The sequence below is a fragment of the Heptranchias perlo genome, chromosome 43, assembly GCF_035084215.1.
Source record: "Heptranchias perlo isolate sHepPer1 chromosome 43, sHepPer1.hap1, whole genome shotgun sequence".
In the NCBI taxonomy this organism is placed as follows: Eukaryota; Metazoa; Chordata; class Chondrichthyes; order Hexanchiformes; family Hexanchidae; genus Heptranchias; species Heptranchias perlo.
Genome location: NC_090367.1, coordinates 4878339 through 4895880, shown reverse-complemented (window position 1 = coordinate 4895880; position 17542 = coordinate 4878339). Strand labels below are relative to the sequence as shown.

The 17542-nt window shown below is 42.4% G+C and overlaps 1 protein-coding gene across 2 annotated transcripts in view; it reads left to right on the top strand.

Moving 5' to 3' along the window:
- ahnak (AHNAK nucleoprotein) overlaps positions 1 to 16870 on the top strand; it is a 46382-nt gene extending 29512 nt beyond the window's left edge. For both annotated transcript variants that reach the window (XM_067975673.1, XM_067975674.1), the window contains exon 5: positions 169 to 16870. In XM_067975673.1, the coding sequence (XP_067831774.1) occupies positions 169 to 15381 (15213 nt within the window). In that variant the 3' untranslated portion in view covers positions 15382 to 16870. The remainder of the gene's footprint in view (positions 1 to 168) is intronic.
- The last annotated feature ends 672 nt before the right edge of the window (positions 16871 to 17542 follow it).

Genomic DNA, 17542 nt, shown 5'->3' with positions numbered 1-17542 from the left:
TGCCGCACTAGCTGAGATCGTTTAGCTCAGCACAGGCCTAAGACTGGTCTTTCCTGGCCAGCATGGCTCAGTACCACAGAGTGAGCCAGCAGGGGAGCCTTACAGTTCCCCTTAAATAAAAACTAAAGCATGAAGCTGGATATGACACAGATCTTATATTTCCTCTAGAGTGGAGATGATGAAGATTATCAGAGGATTTATAGAACGAAAATCAAGCCTCGTCTGAAGTCAGAAGATGGCATAGAGGCATCAGATCAAGGTGACAGATCTTCCAGTGTACACATCACCAGAAAGGTCATTACACGTACAGTTCACACGTCTAGCCCCACAGTCACAACAGACATGGACATCCAGAATCCAGAATTTAAAATAAAAGTTCCAAGATATGAGCAAGTCACCATTGAGAGATCAGGACCAAAACTGGAAAAGTCAGAGATGGATGTAGATGTTAATCTCTCAGGCGCTGAAGGTCGGAAATTTCAAATGGGTGACGGCCAACGGACAACGCAGACAATGCATATTGTGAAAACAAAAGTTGTAGAAGTATCTGGACCGGATACAGAACATGGACAGGCTACTTTCCATATGCCACAGATCAATTTATCAGGAGCAACAGTGCAAACATCCGATCTTGATGTCAAACTTGCAAAGACAAATGTGGATATTTCTTCACCAAATGTTGATCTCGCGGCGTCTAATGTCAAATTCCCTGATGCAAGTATTGATGTTTCCGCTCCAGAAGTTACAACAGATATGCAAATACCTGTTATTGATACAAGAACAACAAGACTAGATGTTGATATTCAAGGTACAGGTGGGAAAATCAAAATGCCTTCAATCAAGATGCCAGAGTTCAGTATTTCTGGGTCAAAAGTGAGAGGTCCAGTTGTTGATATTAACACAAGTGCACCAAAAACAGATATTTCTGGTCCCAAGATCGATGCCAACTTTAATGTATCTGGAAATCACGATGATTTAAAAGGTCCAAAGATTGATGCTCAAACGTCAAAAATACATATTGATGGATCAGCTTTCAATACGCAAGATGGGAAACTAAATATCAAAATGAAGACACGAAACTACAATATTTCAGGTTCCAATGCAAAAGAGATTCCAGATGCCCAAGTTACGAATAAGTGGACAAAAGTTGAAAGACCAGATCTGAACATCGATGCCAAATTTCCCAAGGCAGATGATAAGCTATCTGGACCAAAGATAGAAGGTGGTGTTGAAATGCCTGATATAGATGTTGAAGAAGGTTACGGTCAACTCAAAGGCCCTAAATTTACAATGCCAGGATTCAAAATCTCAGGACCTAAGATCCAAAAGCCTGATTTTGATCTGGAATTCAAAGGTCCAAAAGTGGCAGGTGATGTTGACACACCTGACATCAATCTGGAGGGTGAGATAAAAGGCCCAAATTGGAATATTACAGGTCCCAAAGTAGATCTCGAGGGACGTGATGGAAAAGGAAGTGGGTTCAAGTTTTCGAAGCCTTCAATACAAATGCCCCAAATAAAGGCTCCAGACCTTGACTTGAGTCTTAAAGGTCCAAACCTAAAAGGCGACCATGATATCGACATTCGTGCTCCAAATATTCAGGGAGAGATCAAAGGACCAAAGGTAGATATAGATGTAGATGTGCCAGAGGCTGAAATTGAAGGTGGCAATGGAAGGTTTCACCTCCCTAAATTCAAAATGCCCAAGTTCCGAATGGGTGAACCAAAAGCAGAAGGACCAGATCTGAACATTGATGCTAAACCTTCCAAGGCAGATGTTAAGGTATCTGGACCAAAGATAGAAGGCGGTATAGAAATGCCTGATGTAGATGTGGATGTTGAAGGATCTTCTGGTAAAATCAAAGGCCCTAAATTTAAAATGCCAGAATTCAATATCTCAGGACCCAAGATCCAAAAGCCTGATTTCGATCTGGAATTCAAAGGTCCAGAATTGGCAGGTGATGTTGAGGTCCCTGACATCAATCTGGAGGGTGACATGAAAGGCCCAAATTTGAATATTAAAGGTCGCAAAGTTGATCTCGAGGGACCTGATGCAAAAGGAAGAGGGATCAAGTTTTCAATGCCTTCATTACAAATGCCCCACATAAAGGCCCCAGATTTTGACTTGTCTCTTAAAGGCCCAAAACTGAAAGGGGATCACGATATTGATTTATCTTCTCCAAGTATAGAGGGAGGGATCAAAGGACCAAAGGTAGATATAGACGTTGATGTGCCAGAGGCTGAAATTGAAGGTGGCATTGGAAAATTCCACCTGCCGAAATTCAAAATGCCCAAGTTCCAAATGAGTGGACCTAAAGTAGAAGGACCAGATCTGAACATTGATGCTAAACTTCCCGAGGCAGATGTTAAGCTATCTGCACCAAAGATAGAAGGCGGTGTAGAAATGCCTAATGTAGATTTGGATGTTGAAGGATCTTCTGGTAAAATCAAAGGCGCAAAATTTAAAATGCCAGAATTCAATATCTCAGGACCCAAGATCCAAAAGCCTGATTTTGATCTGGAATTCAAAGGTCCAAAAGTGGCAGGTGATGTTAACGCCCCTGACATCAATCTGGAGGGTGACATGAAAGGCCCAAATTTGAATATTAAAGGTCCCAAAGTAGATCTCGAGGGACCTGATGCAAAAGGAAGAGGGCTCAAGTTTTCAATGCCTTCATTACAAATGCCCCATGTAAAGGGTCCAGATTTAGACTTGACTCTTAAAGGCCCAAAACTGAAAGGGGATCACGATATTGATTTATCTTCCCCAAATATAGATGGTAGGATCAAAGGACCAAAGGTAGATATTGATGTTGATGTGCCAGAGGCTGAAATTGAAGGTGGCAGTGGAAAATTCCACCTGCCTAAATTCAAAATGCCCAAGTTCCAAATGAGTGGACCTAAAGTAGAAGGACCAGATCTGAACATTGATGCTAAACTTCCCGAGGCAGATGTTAAGCTTTCTGGACCAAAGATAGAAGGCGGTGTAGAAATGCCTGATGTAGATGTGGATGTTGAAGGATCTTCTGGTAAAATCAAAGGCCCTAAGTTTAAAATGCCAGAATTCAATATCTCAGGACCCAAGATCCAAAAGCCCGATTTTGATCTGGAATTCAAAGGTCCAAAAGTGGCAGGTGATGTTGATGCCCCTGACATCAATTTGGATGGTGACATGAAAGGACCAAATTTGAATATTAAAGGTCCCAAAGTAGATCTCGAGCGACCTGAAGCAAAAGGAAGAGGGCTCAAGTTTTCAATGCCTTCATTACAAATGCCCCACATAAAGGCCCCAGATTTTGACTTGTCTCTTAAAGGCCCAAAACTGAAAGGAGATCACGATATTGATTTATCTTCCCCAAATATAGATGGTGGGATCAAAGGACCAAAGGTAGATATAGATGTAGATATGCCAGAGGCTGAAATTGATGGTGGCAGTGGAAAATTCCACCTGCCTAAATTCAAAATGCCCAAGTTCCAAATGAGTGGACCTAAAGTAGAAGGACCAGATCTGAACATTGATGCTAAACTTCCCGAGGCAGATGTTAAGCTTTCTGGACCAAAGATAGAAGGCGGTGTAGAAATGCCTGATGTAGATGTGGATGTTGAAGGATCTTCTGGTAAAATCAAAGGCCCTAAGTTTAAAATGCCAGAATTCAATATCTCAGGACCCAAGATCCAAAAGCCCGATTTTGATCTGGAATTCAAAGGTCCAAAAGTGGCAGGTGATGTTGATGCCCCTGACATCAATTTGGATGGTGACATGAAAGGACCAAATTTGAATATTAAAGGTCCCAAAGTAGATCTCGAGCGATCTGAAGCAAAAGGAAGAGGGCTCAAGTTTTCAATGCCTTCATTACAAATGCCCCACATAAAGGCCCCAGATTTTGACTTGTCTCTTAAAGGCCCAAAACTGAAAGGAGATCACGATATTGATTTATCTTCCCCAAATATAGATGGTGGGATCAAAGGACCAAAGGTAGATATAGATGTAGATATGCCAGAGGCTGAAATTGATGGTGGCAGTGGAAAATTCCACCTGCCTAAATTCAAAATGCCCAAGTTCCAAATGAGTGGACCTAAAGTAGAAGGACCAGATCTGAACATTGATGCTAAACTTCCCGAGGCAGATGTTAAGCTATCTGCACCAAAGATAGAAGGCGGTGTAGAAATGCCTGATGTAGATGTGGATATGGAAGGATCTTCTGGTAAAATCAAAGGCCCTAAATTTAAAATGCCAGAATTCAATATCTCAGGACCCAAGATCCAAAAGCCCGATTTTGATCTGGAGTTCAAAGGTCCAAAAGTGGCAGGTGATGTTGACGTCCCTGACATCAATCTGGAGGGTGACATGAAAGGCCCAAATTTGAATATTAAAGGTCCCAAAGTAGATCCCGAGGGACCTGAAGCAAAAGGAAGAGGGCTCAAGTTTTCAATGCCTTCATTACAAATGCCCCACATAAAGGCCCCAGATTTTGACTTGTCTCTTAAAGGCCCAAAACTGAAAGGGGATCACGATATTGATTTATCTTCCCCAAATATAGAGGGTGGGATCAAAGGACCAAAGGGAGATATAGACGTTGATGTGCCAGAGGCTGAAATTGAAGGCGGCAGTGGAAAATTCCACCTGCCTAAATTCAAAATGCCCAAGTTCCAAATGGGTGGACCTAAAGTAGAAGGACCAGATCTGAACATTGATGCCACTTTTCCCGAGGCAGATGTTAAGCTATCTGGACCAAAGATAGAAGGCGGTGTAGAAATGCCTGATGTAGATTTGGATGTTGAAGGACCTTCTGGTAAAATCAAAGGCCCTAAATTTAAAATGCCAGGATTCATTAGCTCCGGACCCAAGATCCAAAAGCCTGATTTTGATCTGGAGTTCAAAGGTCCAAAAGTGGCAGGTGATGTTGACGCCCCTGACATCAATCTGGAGGGTGACATGAAAGGCCCAAATTTGAATATTAAAGGTCCCAAAGTAGGTATCGAAGGACCTGAAGCAAAAGGAAGTGGGCTCAAGTTTTCAATGCCTTCATTACAAATGCCCCACATAAAGGCTCCAGATATTGACTTGAGTCTTAAAGGCCCCAAATTGAAAGGGGATCATGATATTGACCTCCCTGCTCCAAATATTCAGGGAGAGATCAAAGGACCAAAGGTAGATATAGATGTAGATGTGCCAGAGGCTGAAATTGAAGGTGGCAGTGGAAGGTTCCACCTGCCTAAATTCAAAATGCCCAAGTTCCAAATCGGTGGACCTAAAGTAGAAGGACCAGATCTGAACATTGATGCTAAACTTCCCGAGGCTGATGTTAAGCTATCTGGTCCAAAGATAGAAGGCGGTGTAGAAATGCCTGATGTAGATGTGGATGTTGAAGGATCTTCTGGTAAAATTAAAGGCCCTAAATTTAAAATGCCAGAATTCAATATCTCAGGACCCAAGATCCAAAAGCCCGATTTTGATCTGGAATTCAAAGGTCCAAAAGTGGCAGGTGATGTTGACACCCCTAACATCAATCTGGAGGGTGACATGAAAGGCCCAAATTTGAATATTAAAGGTCCCAAAATGGATCTCGAGGGACCTGATGGAAAAGGAAGTGGGTTCAAGTTTTCAATGCCATCCCTACAAATGCCGCAAATAAAAGCTCCAGGCCTTGACTTGAATCTTAAGGGCCCCAAACTGAAAGGTGATCATGATATTGACCTCCCTGCTCCAAATATTCAGGGAGAGATCAAAGGACCAAAGGTAGATATAGATGTAGATGTGCCAGAGGCTGAAATTGAAGGTGGCAGTGGAAGGTTCCACCTGCCTAAATTCAAAATGCCCAAGTTCCGAATGGGTGGACCTAAAGTAGAAGGACCAGATCTGAACATTGATGCCAATCTTCCCGAGGCAGATGTTAAGCTATCTGGACCAAAGATAGAAGGCGGTGTAGAAATGCCTGATGTAGATTTGGATGTTGAAGGACCTTCTGGTAAAATCAAAGGCCCTAAATTTAAAATGCCAGAATTCAATATCTCAGGACCCAAGATCCAAAAGCCTGATTTTGATCTGGAATTCAAAGGTCCAAAAGTGGCAGGTGATGTTAACGCCCCTGACATCACTCTGGAGGGTGGCATGAAAGGCCCAAATTTGAATATTAAAGGTCCCAAAGTTGATCTCGAGGGACCTGATGGAAAAGGAAGTGGGCTCAAGTTTTCAATGCCTTCAATAGGACTGCCCCACATTAAGGCTCCAGATTTTGACTTGAATCTTAAAGGCCCAAAACTGAAAGGGGATCACGATATTGATTTATCTTCTCCAAGTATAGAGGGAGGGATCAAAGGACCAAAGGTAGATATAGATGTAGATGTGCCAGAGGCTGAAATTGAAGGTGGCAATGGAAGGTTCCACCTCCCTAAATTCAAAATGCCCAAGTTCCGAATGGGTGGACCTAAAGTAGAAGGACCAGATCTGAACATTGATGCTAATCTTCCAGAAGCAGATGTTAAGCTATCTGGACCAAAGATAGAAGGCGGTGTAGAAATGCCTGATGTAGATTTGGATGTTGAAGGACCTTCTGGTAAAATCAAAGGCCCTAAATTTAAAATGCCAGAATTCAATATCTCAGGACCCAAGATCCAAAAGCCTGATTTTGATCTGAAATTCAAAAGTCCAAAAGTGGCAGGTGATGTTGATGCCCCTGACATAAATCTGGAGGGTGGCATGAAAGGCCCAAATTTGAATATTAAAGGCCCCAAAGTTGATCTCGAGGGACCTGATGGAAAAGGAAGTGGGCTGAAGTTTTCAATGCCTTCAATAGGACTGCCCCACATTAAGACTCCAGATTTTGACTTGTCTCTTAAAGGCCCAAAACTGAAAGGGGATCACGATATTGATTTATCTTCTCCAAATATAGAAGGAGGGATCAAAGGACCAAAGGTAGATATAGATGTAGATGTGCCAGAGGCTGAAGTTGAAGGTGGCAATGGACGGTTCCACCTACCTAAATTCAAAATGCCCAAGTTCCGAATGGGTGGACCTAAAGTAGAAGGACCAGATCTGAACATTGATGCTAATCTTCCAGAAGCAGATGTTAATCTATCTGGACCAAAGATAGAAGGCGGTATAGAAATGCCTGATGTAGATTTGGATGTTGAAGGACCTTCTGGTAAAATCAAAGGCCCTAAATTTAAAATGCCAGAATTCAATATCTCAGGACCCAAGATCCAAAAACCTGATTTTGATCTGAAATTCAAAAGTCCAAAAGTGGCAGGTGATGTTGACGCCCCGGACATCAATCTGGAGGGTGACATGAAAGGCCCAAATTTGAATATTAAAGGTCCCAAAGTTGATCTCGAGGGACCTGATGGAAAAGGAAGTGGGCTCAAGTTTTCAATGCCTTCAATAGGACTGCCCCACATTAAGACTCCAGATTTTGACTTGTCTCTTAAAGGCCCAAAACTGAAAGGGGATCACGATATTGATTTATCTTCTCCAAATATAGAAGGAGGGATCAAAGGACCAAAGGTAGATATAGATGTAGATGTGCCAGAGGCTGAAGTTGAAGGTGGCAATGGACGGTTCCACCTGCCTAAATTCAAAATGCCCAAGTTCCGAATGGGTGGACCTAAAGTAGAAGGACCAGATCTGAACATTGATGCTAATCTTCCAGAAGCAGATGTTAATCTATCTGGACCAAAGATAGAAGGCGGTATAGAAATGCCTGATGTAGATTTGGATGTTGAAGGACCTTCTGGTAAAATCAAAGGTCCTAAATTTAAAATGCCAGAATTCAATATCTCAGGACCCAAGATCCAAAAGCCTGATTTTGATCTGGAATTCAAAGGTCCAAAAGTGGCAGGTGAGGTTGATGCCCCTGACATCAACCTGGAGGGTGACATGAAAGGCCCAAATTTGAATATTAAAGGACCCAAAATCGATCTCGGGGGACCTGATGGAAAAGGAAGTGGGCTCAAGTTTTCAATGCCTTCCCTGCATATGCCCCACATAAAGGCTCCAGATTTTGATGTGAGTCTTAAGGGCCCCAAACTGAAAGGTGACCATGATGTTGACCTTCCTGCTCCAAATATTCAGGGGGAGATTAAAGGACCAAAGGTAGATATAGATGTAGATGTGCCAGAGGCTGAAATTGAAGGTGGCAGTGGAAGGTTCCACCTGCCTAAATTCAAAATGCCCAAGTTCCGAATGGGTGGACCTAAAGTAGAAGGACCAGATCTGAACATTGATGCTAAAGTTCCTGAGGCAGATGTTAAGGTATCTGGTCCAAAGACAGAAGGTGTTATAGAAATGCCTGATGTCGATGTGGATGTTGAAGGACCTTCTGGTAAAATCAAAGGCCCTAAATTTAAAATGCCAGAATTCAATATCTCAGGACCCAAGATCCAAAAGCCTGATTTTGATCTGAAATTCAAAGGTCCAAAAGTGGCAGGTGATGTTGACGCCCCTGACATCAATCTGGAGGGTGACATGAAAGGCCCAAATTTGAATATTAAAGGTCCCAAAGTTGATCTCGAGAGACCTGATGGAAAAGGAAGTGGGCTCAAGTTTTCAATGCCTTCAATAGGACTGCCCCACATTAAGGCTCCAGATTTTGACTTGAATCTTAAAGGCCCAAAACTGAAAGGGGATCACGATATTGATTTATCTTCTCCAAGTATAGAGGGAGGGATCAAAGGACCAAAGGTAGATATAGATGTAGATGTGCCAGAGGCTGAAATTGAAGGTGGCAGTGGAAAATTCCACCTGCCTAAATTCAAAATGCCCAAGTTCCGAATGGGTGAACCAAAAGTAGAAGGACCAGATCTGAATATTGATGCTAAAGTTCCTGAGGCAGATGTTAATCTATCTGGACCAAAGATAGAAGGCGGTGTAGAAATGCCTGATGTAGATGTGGATGTTGAAGGATCTTCTGGTAAAATCAAAGGTCCTAAATTTAAAATGCCAGAATTCAATATCTCAGGACCCAAGATCCAAAAGCCTGATTTTGATCTGGAATTCAAAGGTCCAAAAGTGGCAGGTGATGTTGACGCCCCTGACATCAATCTGGAGGGTGACATGAAAGGCCCAAATTTAAATATTAAAGGTCCCAAAATCGATCTCGGGGGACCTGATGCAAAAGGAAGTGGGCTCAAGTTTTCAATGCCTTCCCTGCATATGCCCCACATAAAGGCTCCAGATTTTGACGTGAGTCTTAAGGGCCCCAAACTGAAAGGTGACCATGATGTTGACCTTCCTGCTCCAAATATTCAGGGAGAGGTCAAAGGTCCAAAGGTAGATATAGATGTTGATGTGCCAGAGGCTGAAATTGAAGGTGGCAGTGGAAGGTTCCACCTGCCTAAATTCAAAATGCCCAAGTTCCGAATGGGTGGACCTAAAGTAGAAGGACCAGATCTGAACATTGATGCTAAAGTTCCTGAGGCAGATGTTAAGCTATCTGGACCAAAGATAGAAGGCAGTGTAGAAATGCCTGATGTAGATTTGGATGTTGAAGGACCTTCTGGTAAAATCAAAGGCCCTAAATTTAAAATGCCAGAATTCAATATCTCAGGACCCAAGATCCAAAAGCCTGATTTTGATCTGGAATTCAAAGGTCCAAAAGTGGCAGGTGATGTTAACGCCCCTGACATCAATCTGGAGGGTGGCATGAAAGGCCCAAATTTGAATATTAAAGGTCCCAAAGTTGATCTCGAGGGACCTGATGGAAAAGGAAGTGGGCTCAAGTTTTCAATGCCTTCAATAGGACTGCCCCACATTAAGGCTCCAGATTTTGACTTGAATCTTAAAGGCCCAAAACTGAAAGGGGATCACGATATTGATTTATCTTCTCCAAGTATAGAGGGAGGGATCAAAGGACCAAAGGTAGATATAGATGTAGATGTGCCAGAGGCTGAAATTGAAGGTGGCAATGGAAGGTTCCACCTCCCTAAATTCAAAATGCCCAAGTTCCGAATGGGTGGACCTAAAGTAGAAGGACCAGATCTGAACATTGATGCTAATCTTCCAGAAGCAGATGTTAATCTATCTGGACCAAAGATAGAAGGCGGTATAGAAATGCCTGATGTAGATGTGGATGTTGAAGGACCTTCTGGTAAAATCAAAGGTCCTAAATTTAAAATGCCAGAATTCAATATCTCAGGACCCAAGATCCAAAAGCCTGATTTTGATCTGGAATTCAAAGGTCCAAAACTGGCAGGTGATGTTGATGCCCCTGACATCAACCTGGAGGGTGACATGAAAGGCCCAAATTTGAATATTAAAGGACCCAAAATCGATCTCGGGGGACCTGATGGAAAAGGAAGTGGGCTCAAGTTTTCAATGCCTTCCCTGCATATGCCCCACATAAAGGCTCCAGATTTTGATGTGAGTCTTAAGGGCCCCAAACTGAAAGGTGACCATGATGTTGACCTTCCTGCTCCAAATATTCAGGGAGAGATGAAAGGACCAAAGGTAGATATAGATGTAGATGTGCCAGAGGCTGAAATTGAAGGTGGCAATGGAAGGTTCCACCTCCCTAAATTCAAAATGCCCAAGTTCCGAATGGGTGGACCTAAAGTAGAAGGACCAGATCTGAACATTGATGCTAATCTTCCAGAAGCAGATGTTAATCTATCTGGACCAAAGATAGAAGGCGGTATAGAAATGCCTGATGTAGATGTGGATGTTGAAGGACCTTCTGGTAAAATCAAAGGCCCTAAATTTAAAATGCCAGAATTCAATATCTCAGCACCGAAGATCCAAAAGCCTGATTTTGATCTGGAATTCAAAGGTCCAAAACTGACAGGTGATGTTGACGCCCCTAACATCAATCTGGGGGAGGACATCGAAGGCCCAAATTTGAATATTAAAGGTCCTAAAGTAGATATCGGGGGACTTGATGGAAAAGGAAGTGGGCTCAAGTTTTCAATGCCTTCACTACAAATGCCCCACATAAAGGCTCCAGACCTTGATTTGAGTCTTAAAGGCCCAAAACTGAAAGGGGATCATGATTTCGATGTTCCTTCTCCAAGTATAGAGGGAGAGATCAAAGGACCAAAGGTAGATATAAATGCGGCAGAGGCTGACATTAAAGTTCCTGGAGGAAAGTTCCACCTGCCTAAATTTAAAATGCCCAAGTTCCGAATGGGTGGACCTAAAGTAGAAGGACCAGATCTGAACGTTGATGCCAATTTTCCCGAGGCAGATATTAAGCTATCTGGACCAAAGATAGAAGGCGGTCTGGAAATGCCAGATGTAGATGTGGATGTTGAAGGACCTTCTGGTAAAATCAAAGGCCCTAAATTTAAAATGCCAGAATTCAATATCTCAGCACCGAAGATCCAAAAGCCTGATTTTGATCTGGAATTCAAAGGTCCAAACGTGGCAGGTGATGTTGACGTCCCTGACATCAATCTGGAGGGTGATATGAAAGGCCCAAATTTGAATATTAAAGGTCCCAAAGTAGATATCGTGGGGCCTGATGGAAAAGGGAGTGGGCTTAAGTTTTCAAAGCCTTCGATACATATGCCCAACATAAAGGCTCCAGACTTTGATTTGAGTTTTAAAGGCCCAAAACTAAAAGGGGATCAGGATATAGACGTTTCTTCACCAAATATAGAGGGAGAAGTCAAAGGACCAAAGGTAGATGTAGAAACACCAGACGTTGACTTGGAGGGTGCACATGGACAGTTACGCATGCCAAAAATCAAGATGCCCAAGTTCCGAATGGGTGGACAGAAAGTAGAAGGACCAGATCTGAACATTGATGCCAATCTTCCCGAGGCAGATATTAATATTTCTGGACCAAAAATAAAAGGCGGGGTTGAAGTACCTGACGTAGATATGGATACTGATGGTAAAATAAAAGGCCCTGGATTTCAAATGCCAGGATTCAATATTTCATTACCAAAAGTTAAAGCTCCCAATTTGGATCTTGGGTTTAAAGGTCCAGAGCTGACAGGTGGTGTTGGTGCACCTGACATTAACATGAAGGGTGACATCAAAGGCCCAAATTTTGATCTTAAAGGTCCCAAAGTAGATATCGAAGGTCCTGACATGAACATTGAGGGGCCTGATGCAAAAGGAAATGGGCACAAGTTTTCATTGCCTTCACTGGGCATTTCAGCTCCCAACATATCTTCACCAGACATGAATCTTGATTTGAAAGGCCAAAAACTGGAAGGTGCTGCAGATATTAAATCTCCAAGTTTTAGCATCGGTGTTAGTGCACCTGAGATGGACATAGATGGTCAAGGAGCACATCTGAAAATGCCAAAAGTGAAGAAGCCAAAATTTGGATTTGGAATTAAAGGGCCACAAGGAGACATAAATGCTCCATCTCTGGATGTAACAGGTCCTAATGTAGATCTAAATGTTGATTCACCAGACTTAAATGTTAGCACGAAGGGAAAAAAGGGCAAATTTAAAATGCCTAAATTCAACATTAAATCGAAAAAACCCGCAGGAGATGTGAAGGTGACCGTTCCAAAGAGCGACCTTGACTTATCCAAGCCAGATGTAGATATTAAGTCCCCAGATCTAAATGTAAGCCTTGGATCATCAGATGGGCAGTTAAATATCAAGCCATCAAAAGTAAAGAAACCATTATTTGGAAAAATGAAATTGTCATTTCCAGATGTTGAGTTTGATCTGGCACCATCAAAAATTAAAGGTGAACTACCTAGTTCAAAGATTGAAGGAGATTTACAAGCCCCTGATGTTGATTTTTCATCTGCAGATATAAAAGGTCCACATGTTGACATTAGAGCACCTGGAATAGATGTCAACACCGATGTTGACTTGGAAGGATCTGGTTTCAAAGCGAAAGGCACAAAATTAAAATTTCCTTCAGTAAACATCAAGTCGCCTAAAATGTCTGAGCCAGATTTGGATATTAATTTGAAGGGCACAAACCTGAAAGGTGAAATATCAGGAGATGTAAAAGGGCCAACGATCGACATAAAGAGACCAGAAATAGATTTTGACGTTGATGCGCCAAATGTTGACATTGAAAAACCAGAAGGTAAATTTAAAATGAAAATGAAGAAGCCAAAGTTTAATATTTCAGGGCCTAAATTCAAAGGTTCAGGTGTGGACATTGATGTTAGTACACCAAAATTAGAGAGTGGAATTAAAGGACCCGAAGTTAACATTGATGCATCCAGTATTGATCTTCAACCCAAGATCTCTGCTCCAGACCTACATTTGAAAGGATCAAATCTGAAAAGTGATGTTAGTGTATCTGGTCCAACAATGGAATGTGACATCAAAGGGCCGAATGTAAACCTAGATACATCCGATGTTAACATCGCAGGTGCAGAAGGAAAGTTGAAAATGCCTAAACTGAAACTCCCCAGTTTTGGGATAGACCACAAAGCAGCAGTGCCAGATATGGATGTCAACCTTCCAAAAGCAGATTTTTCAGGACCAAAGCTAGAAGGTGACATTAACATACCTACAGCAGATATCAAAATTGGTGCTCCTGATGTAAATATTGATGGTCATGATGCTAAAGTAAAAGGATCAAATTTTGAGATGCCATCGTGGAAGATTTCAGGACCCAAAATCAGCTCACCTGACTTTGATCTAAAAGGTGACATCAAAGGACCTAAAATAGACATGAAAGGACCAAAGTTGGATCTTAAGGCTCCAGATGTTAGTATTGAGGGTCCAGAAGGAAAGCTGAAAATGCGTGAATTTAACATTTCTGGTCCTAAACTGCAAGGTTCTGATCTGAATCTTGGCATAAATGCACCAAAGATAGTGGGTGACTTTAAGACACCAGGGTTAGATGTAAATGTTGAGACACCCGGTGTGGACATAAATGCTGATGGTAAATTCAAAGGCCCCCAGATTGCATTGCCATCAGTTGGCATCTCAGCACCTAATTTGGACAAAGATTTAAAGAATCCACAACTAAAAGGTAAAGTCAATATTTCCAGTCCAAATGTCAAAGGAGACTTTAAAGGACTAGATGTGGATGTAAAAGGACCTAGTATAGATGGTGATGCTGCAGATTTTGACATTAAAGGTGTAGGAGGAAAGCTAAAGATGCCTCAGATCAACTTTCCAAAAGCTGATATTGACATTGCAGGACAGAAGATAAAAGGCAACAACTTTTCAGGATTTGGGGGCTCTGCACCTGATTTCGGCATCAATGTGAAGGGACCTAAACTAGAAGGGAATTTGGCTGCTGATCTTTCTGGCCCAAAGATAGACACTGACATAAAATGCCCTAAAGTAGACATTACAGGGCCAAATGTGAAAATGGACAGTCCAGACATCAGCTTTGGTGGTCTGAAAGGAAGAGGACCCAGTGTTGATTTTAATGCACCAAAAGCCAACATTGGATTTTCTGAACCAAAGTTTGAGGGAGACATAAACGTCAGTGCACCAGATGTGAACCTGGGCAATCTAAGTGCTAAAGTAAAGGGACCTGAAGTGAAAATCCCTACAGCTGATGTGAAGTTTGATGCAAAAGGCCCTACAATAAAAGGAGGTGTTGGGGTGTCCAGTCCCAAAGGTGATCTGAAAGGTCCAGAGTTAGATCTCAAAGCTCCTGACATAGGTGCAGATGTTAAAGCAGCAATCGCTGACTTTGATGTTCCATTGGACAAACTGACAATACCTAAATTCAAACATTCTCAATTTCAAATAAAAGGGCCGAATCTAGAAGGACCAGAAATGGCAGTGGGCGTTGGTGTTCCAGATGCTCAGCTAATTTCAGGTGCACAAGGTCCAAGTGTCAACATTAAAGGACCACAGGCAAGTGTCAACCTGCCAGAAGGGGAGGTAGCAAGTTCAGGGATCAGAATAAAAAAGAGCAAAATTAAAATGCCCAAACTTAATTTCTCTAAGTCTAAAGGGAAAAGTAGCATTGAAGGATCAGGAGGGGAGTTCAGTGCATCTGCACCAAAGATTGATATTAAGGGCTCAAAGGGTAGCCTGGGTTTCAGTGACATTGAGATAGGAGGACCAGAAATGTCAGCATCTGGGAAAGGTTCTGGTCTGGACATAAGCACTTCCCCAAAAGGGAAGTCAGGCACACTAGATTTCTCATTGTTTAAAGGCAAAAAGTCAGAACGTCACAGATCGTCATCTCTGAGTGATGAGCATGAACTTTCACCTTCTTCCCCAGAGGGTAGAATAGAATTTGGAGAAGGGGCAGCGGGTGCAAAAGGCAAAAAGTCAAAGCTGAAATTTGGAACGTTTGGAGGCTTCGGGGCCAAGTCAAAGGGCTCCTACGAGGTCACTTTAAATGAAGGAGAGGCAGCACAAGTAGAAGGCAGTGGAATCTCTCTAGTTTCCAAAAAGTCGCGCATGTCCTCCTCTTCTAGCAATGAGAGCGGTTCCAGAGCAGGATTCCGCCTTCCTAAAGTAGAACTAAATATCAACAAAAACAAAGCGTAATTTTGTAAATAGAGCTGATACTTGTAAATAGAAATTAACTGCATTACTTTTTACTGATAAGCCAAGGCATGGAGATCATTAGACTTCATCCCTATCTCATTTGCAGGTCAAAAATAGGATGGAATATTTAAAGTGTTGAGCTATTGGTTTTTTTTTTACACAATGCGAGGAATAGAACCATAGTCAGATTTGACCTGCGGATATTTCAGTACACTTCTGTACCAGCTAAGAAACAAACTAAAGTTCTATTATTATATGCTGAGAGCAATAGCCTACTAGCAGGAAAAATAAAACCTATTTTGATACATTTTCTATGTAGCGGTTTATTATTTTCATATACTGGTAAAATGGAGGTGTTAAGACATGTAATCACTGGTGCTCTCTCTAGCTTACTTTATTCAATATAGAGTTGCAGCTAATATATGAGACGTTTTACTGAACATTGACTTCTGAGGAAAACAGATATGGAGACAGTGGGAGAGGAAGAGTTTAAGCTGTCTTTAGACAAATAGATGCCATCCTACTATCTATATACGGTGAAACTTGGCAGTAGCCAAAATATATTCAATTCGTCCAGTGATCGGTGCAGTATTGCCAGGGTCCAACAGCAATAAGTACAGTTAACAGTCTGGCCGATTTCCTTTCTCTGTAAATTAACAGGGCTGCAAAAAAAAACTATTCTGGGTAGCTTAAATTCTTCTGCTTTGTAAATGTGTACGTGTCGTCTGTGGATCTAGTCAGGGCGTGTTTCCACTGTGAATTTGAGTGTTAACACCACCACCCCCCCCCCACCCCACCATAACTCGTGGCGGTGGTGCTGCTGCTGTAATCTTTTATCCCCATGACCTTTCTCCCAAAGCCACAAGTGTGAAATTACTCAATACTCAACCATGTAGTTTGGAGTGAGCCACAGGTATTAAAACATCTGAAACACTAAATTAAATATCCAATTTAGTTGCATTTCAAATACCCCATCCCCCCTCCACCCTCTCTTCCCCCGCCCTCCCCTCCACCCTGTATGGTTCAGTTGACAAGTGCACTGCCTCAAGTGGAACTGAGCCTAACAAAGGAGATTTCAGGTTTCATTGCCTGGTCTGAGCAGAGTTAGCTGATCGCACGAATGAGCGTGCCAGCAAAGGAGCCTGTAACAATCGATTTGCTAGTGCTGTAAAGCAGAATGCGAGAGCATACCTTCCTGTATGGATGACGGGGATTCATTGTCTTGCAGTAAAGCACTGTCTTGCCTGAGTCCACAGATAGCACCAATACTCCTTGTAACATAACAAGCAATTTCCTTTGGTTATGAATGACGAGAATTGTGACTTTGCTAGGTTTTTCTTACCATTTCTTTGTTCCACTCAAGTGTTGTTAATAGAACTTTTTTTCATAATTCTGTCTGCACTTTTGCGGCAAACAGTAGACGATGGGAATGTAAGACAAGTGTGTACCTTGTAAAAATCAAATAAATTGTTCATTACCCTGAATTAAAGGATGGTGTGTTTCCCTCTTTCGGTTTTTATCCAAGTAAAGTAAAAAAAGGATGAATCTTTGATTTGAGTGGCAGGAAAGCGACAGTTGTCCTGTGGGATGAAGTGTGGAAAAAATAATTTAAGCAGGGTCCCTTGCTTCTGAACACTATTCATTGAGTTCTGCTGGAAAGTGTGTATCCACGTGTGAATGTTGGATGAGGGGAGCATTGGGTTGGCTGTGGTGCCCTTCATGAGGTGCCTTCCAACACCTAGGCCCTGAGATTCCTGGAGCCCCACTCCACCACCGGAAGTGCAGCATCTGGCATGGCACGGTGTTGATCCTAACCCAAACCCTGAGAGGGGGTCAAGAACATAAAAGGGACCCACATCTGCCATGTGGAGGATCCAGAATGTGTGTGGGGGGATTGACTGTTCTGGACGAAAAGTCATCTTTTCAGAAAAAATCCCGCAGGCATACTTTTTGCTGGCCACAAGAACAGCGGAACTGGTCGAATGTCATCCCGCCAGTCCCGTCTCTTTCAATGACGTCACAACAGATGGAACAAACAAATTAAGTACCCAACCTCTCCGGCATGAATTTCCTAACGTGAGGAAGAAGGGGTGGAGACTCACCAAACCAGTTCCCACCCCTAATTGACATCCTTCCCTCATTGCCAGAGCTGCATTCTTCT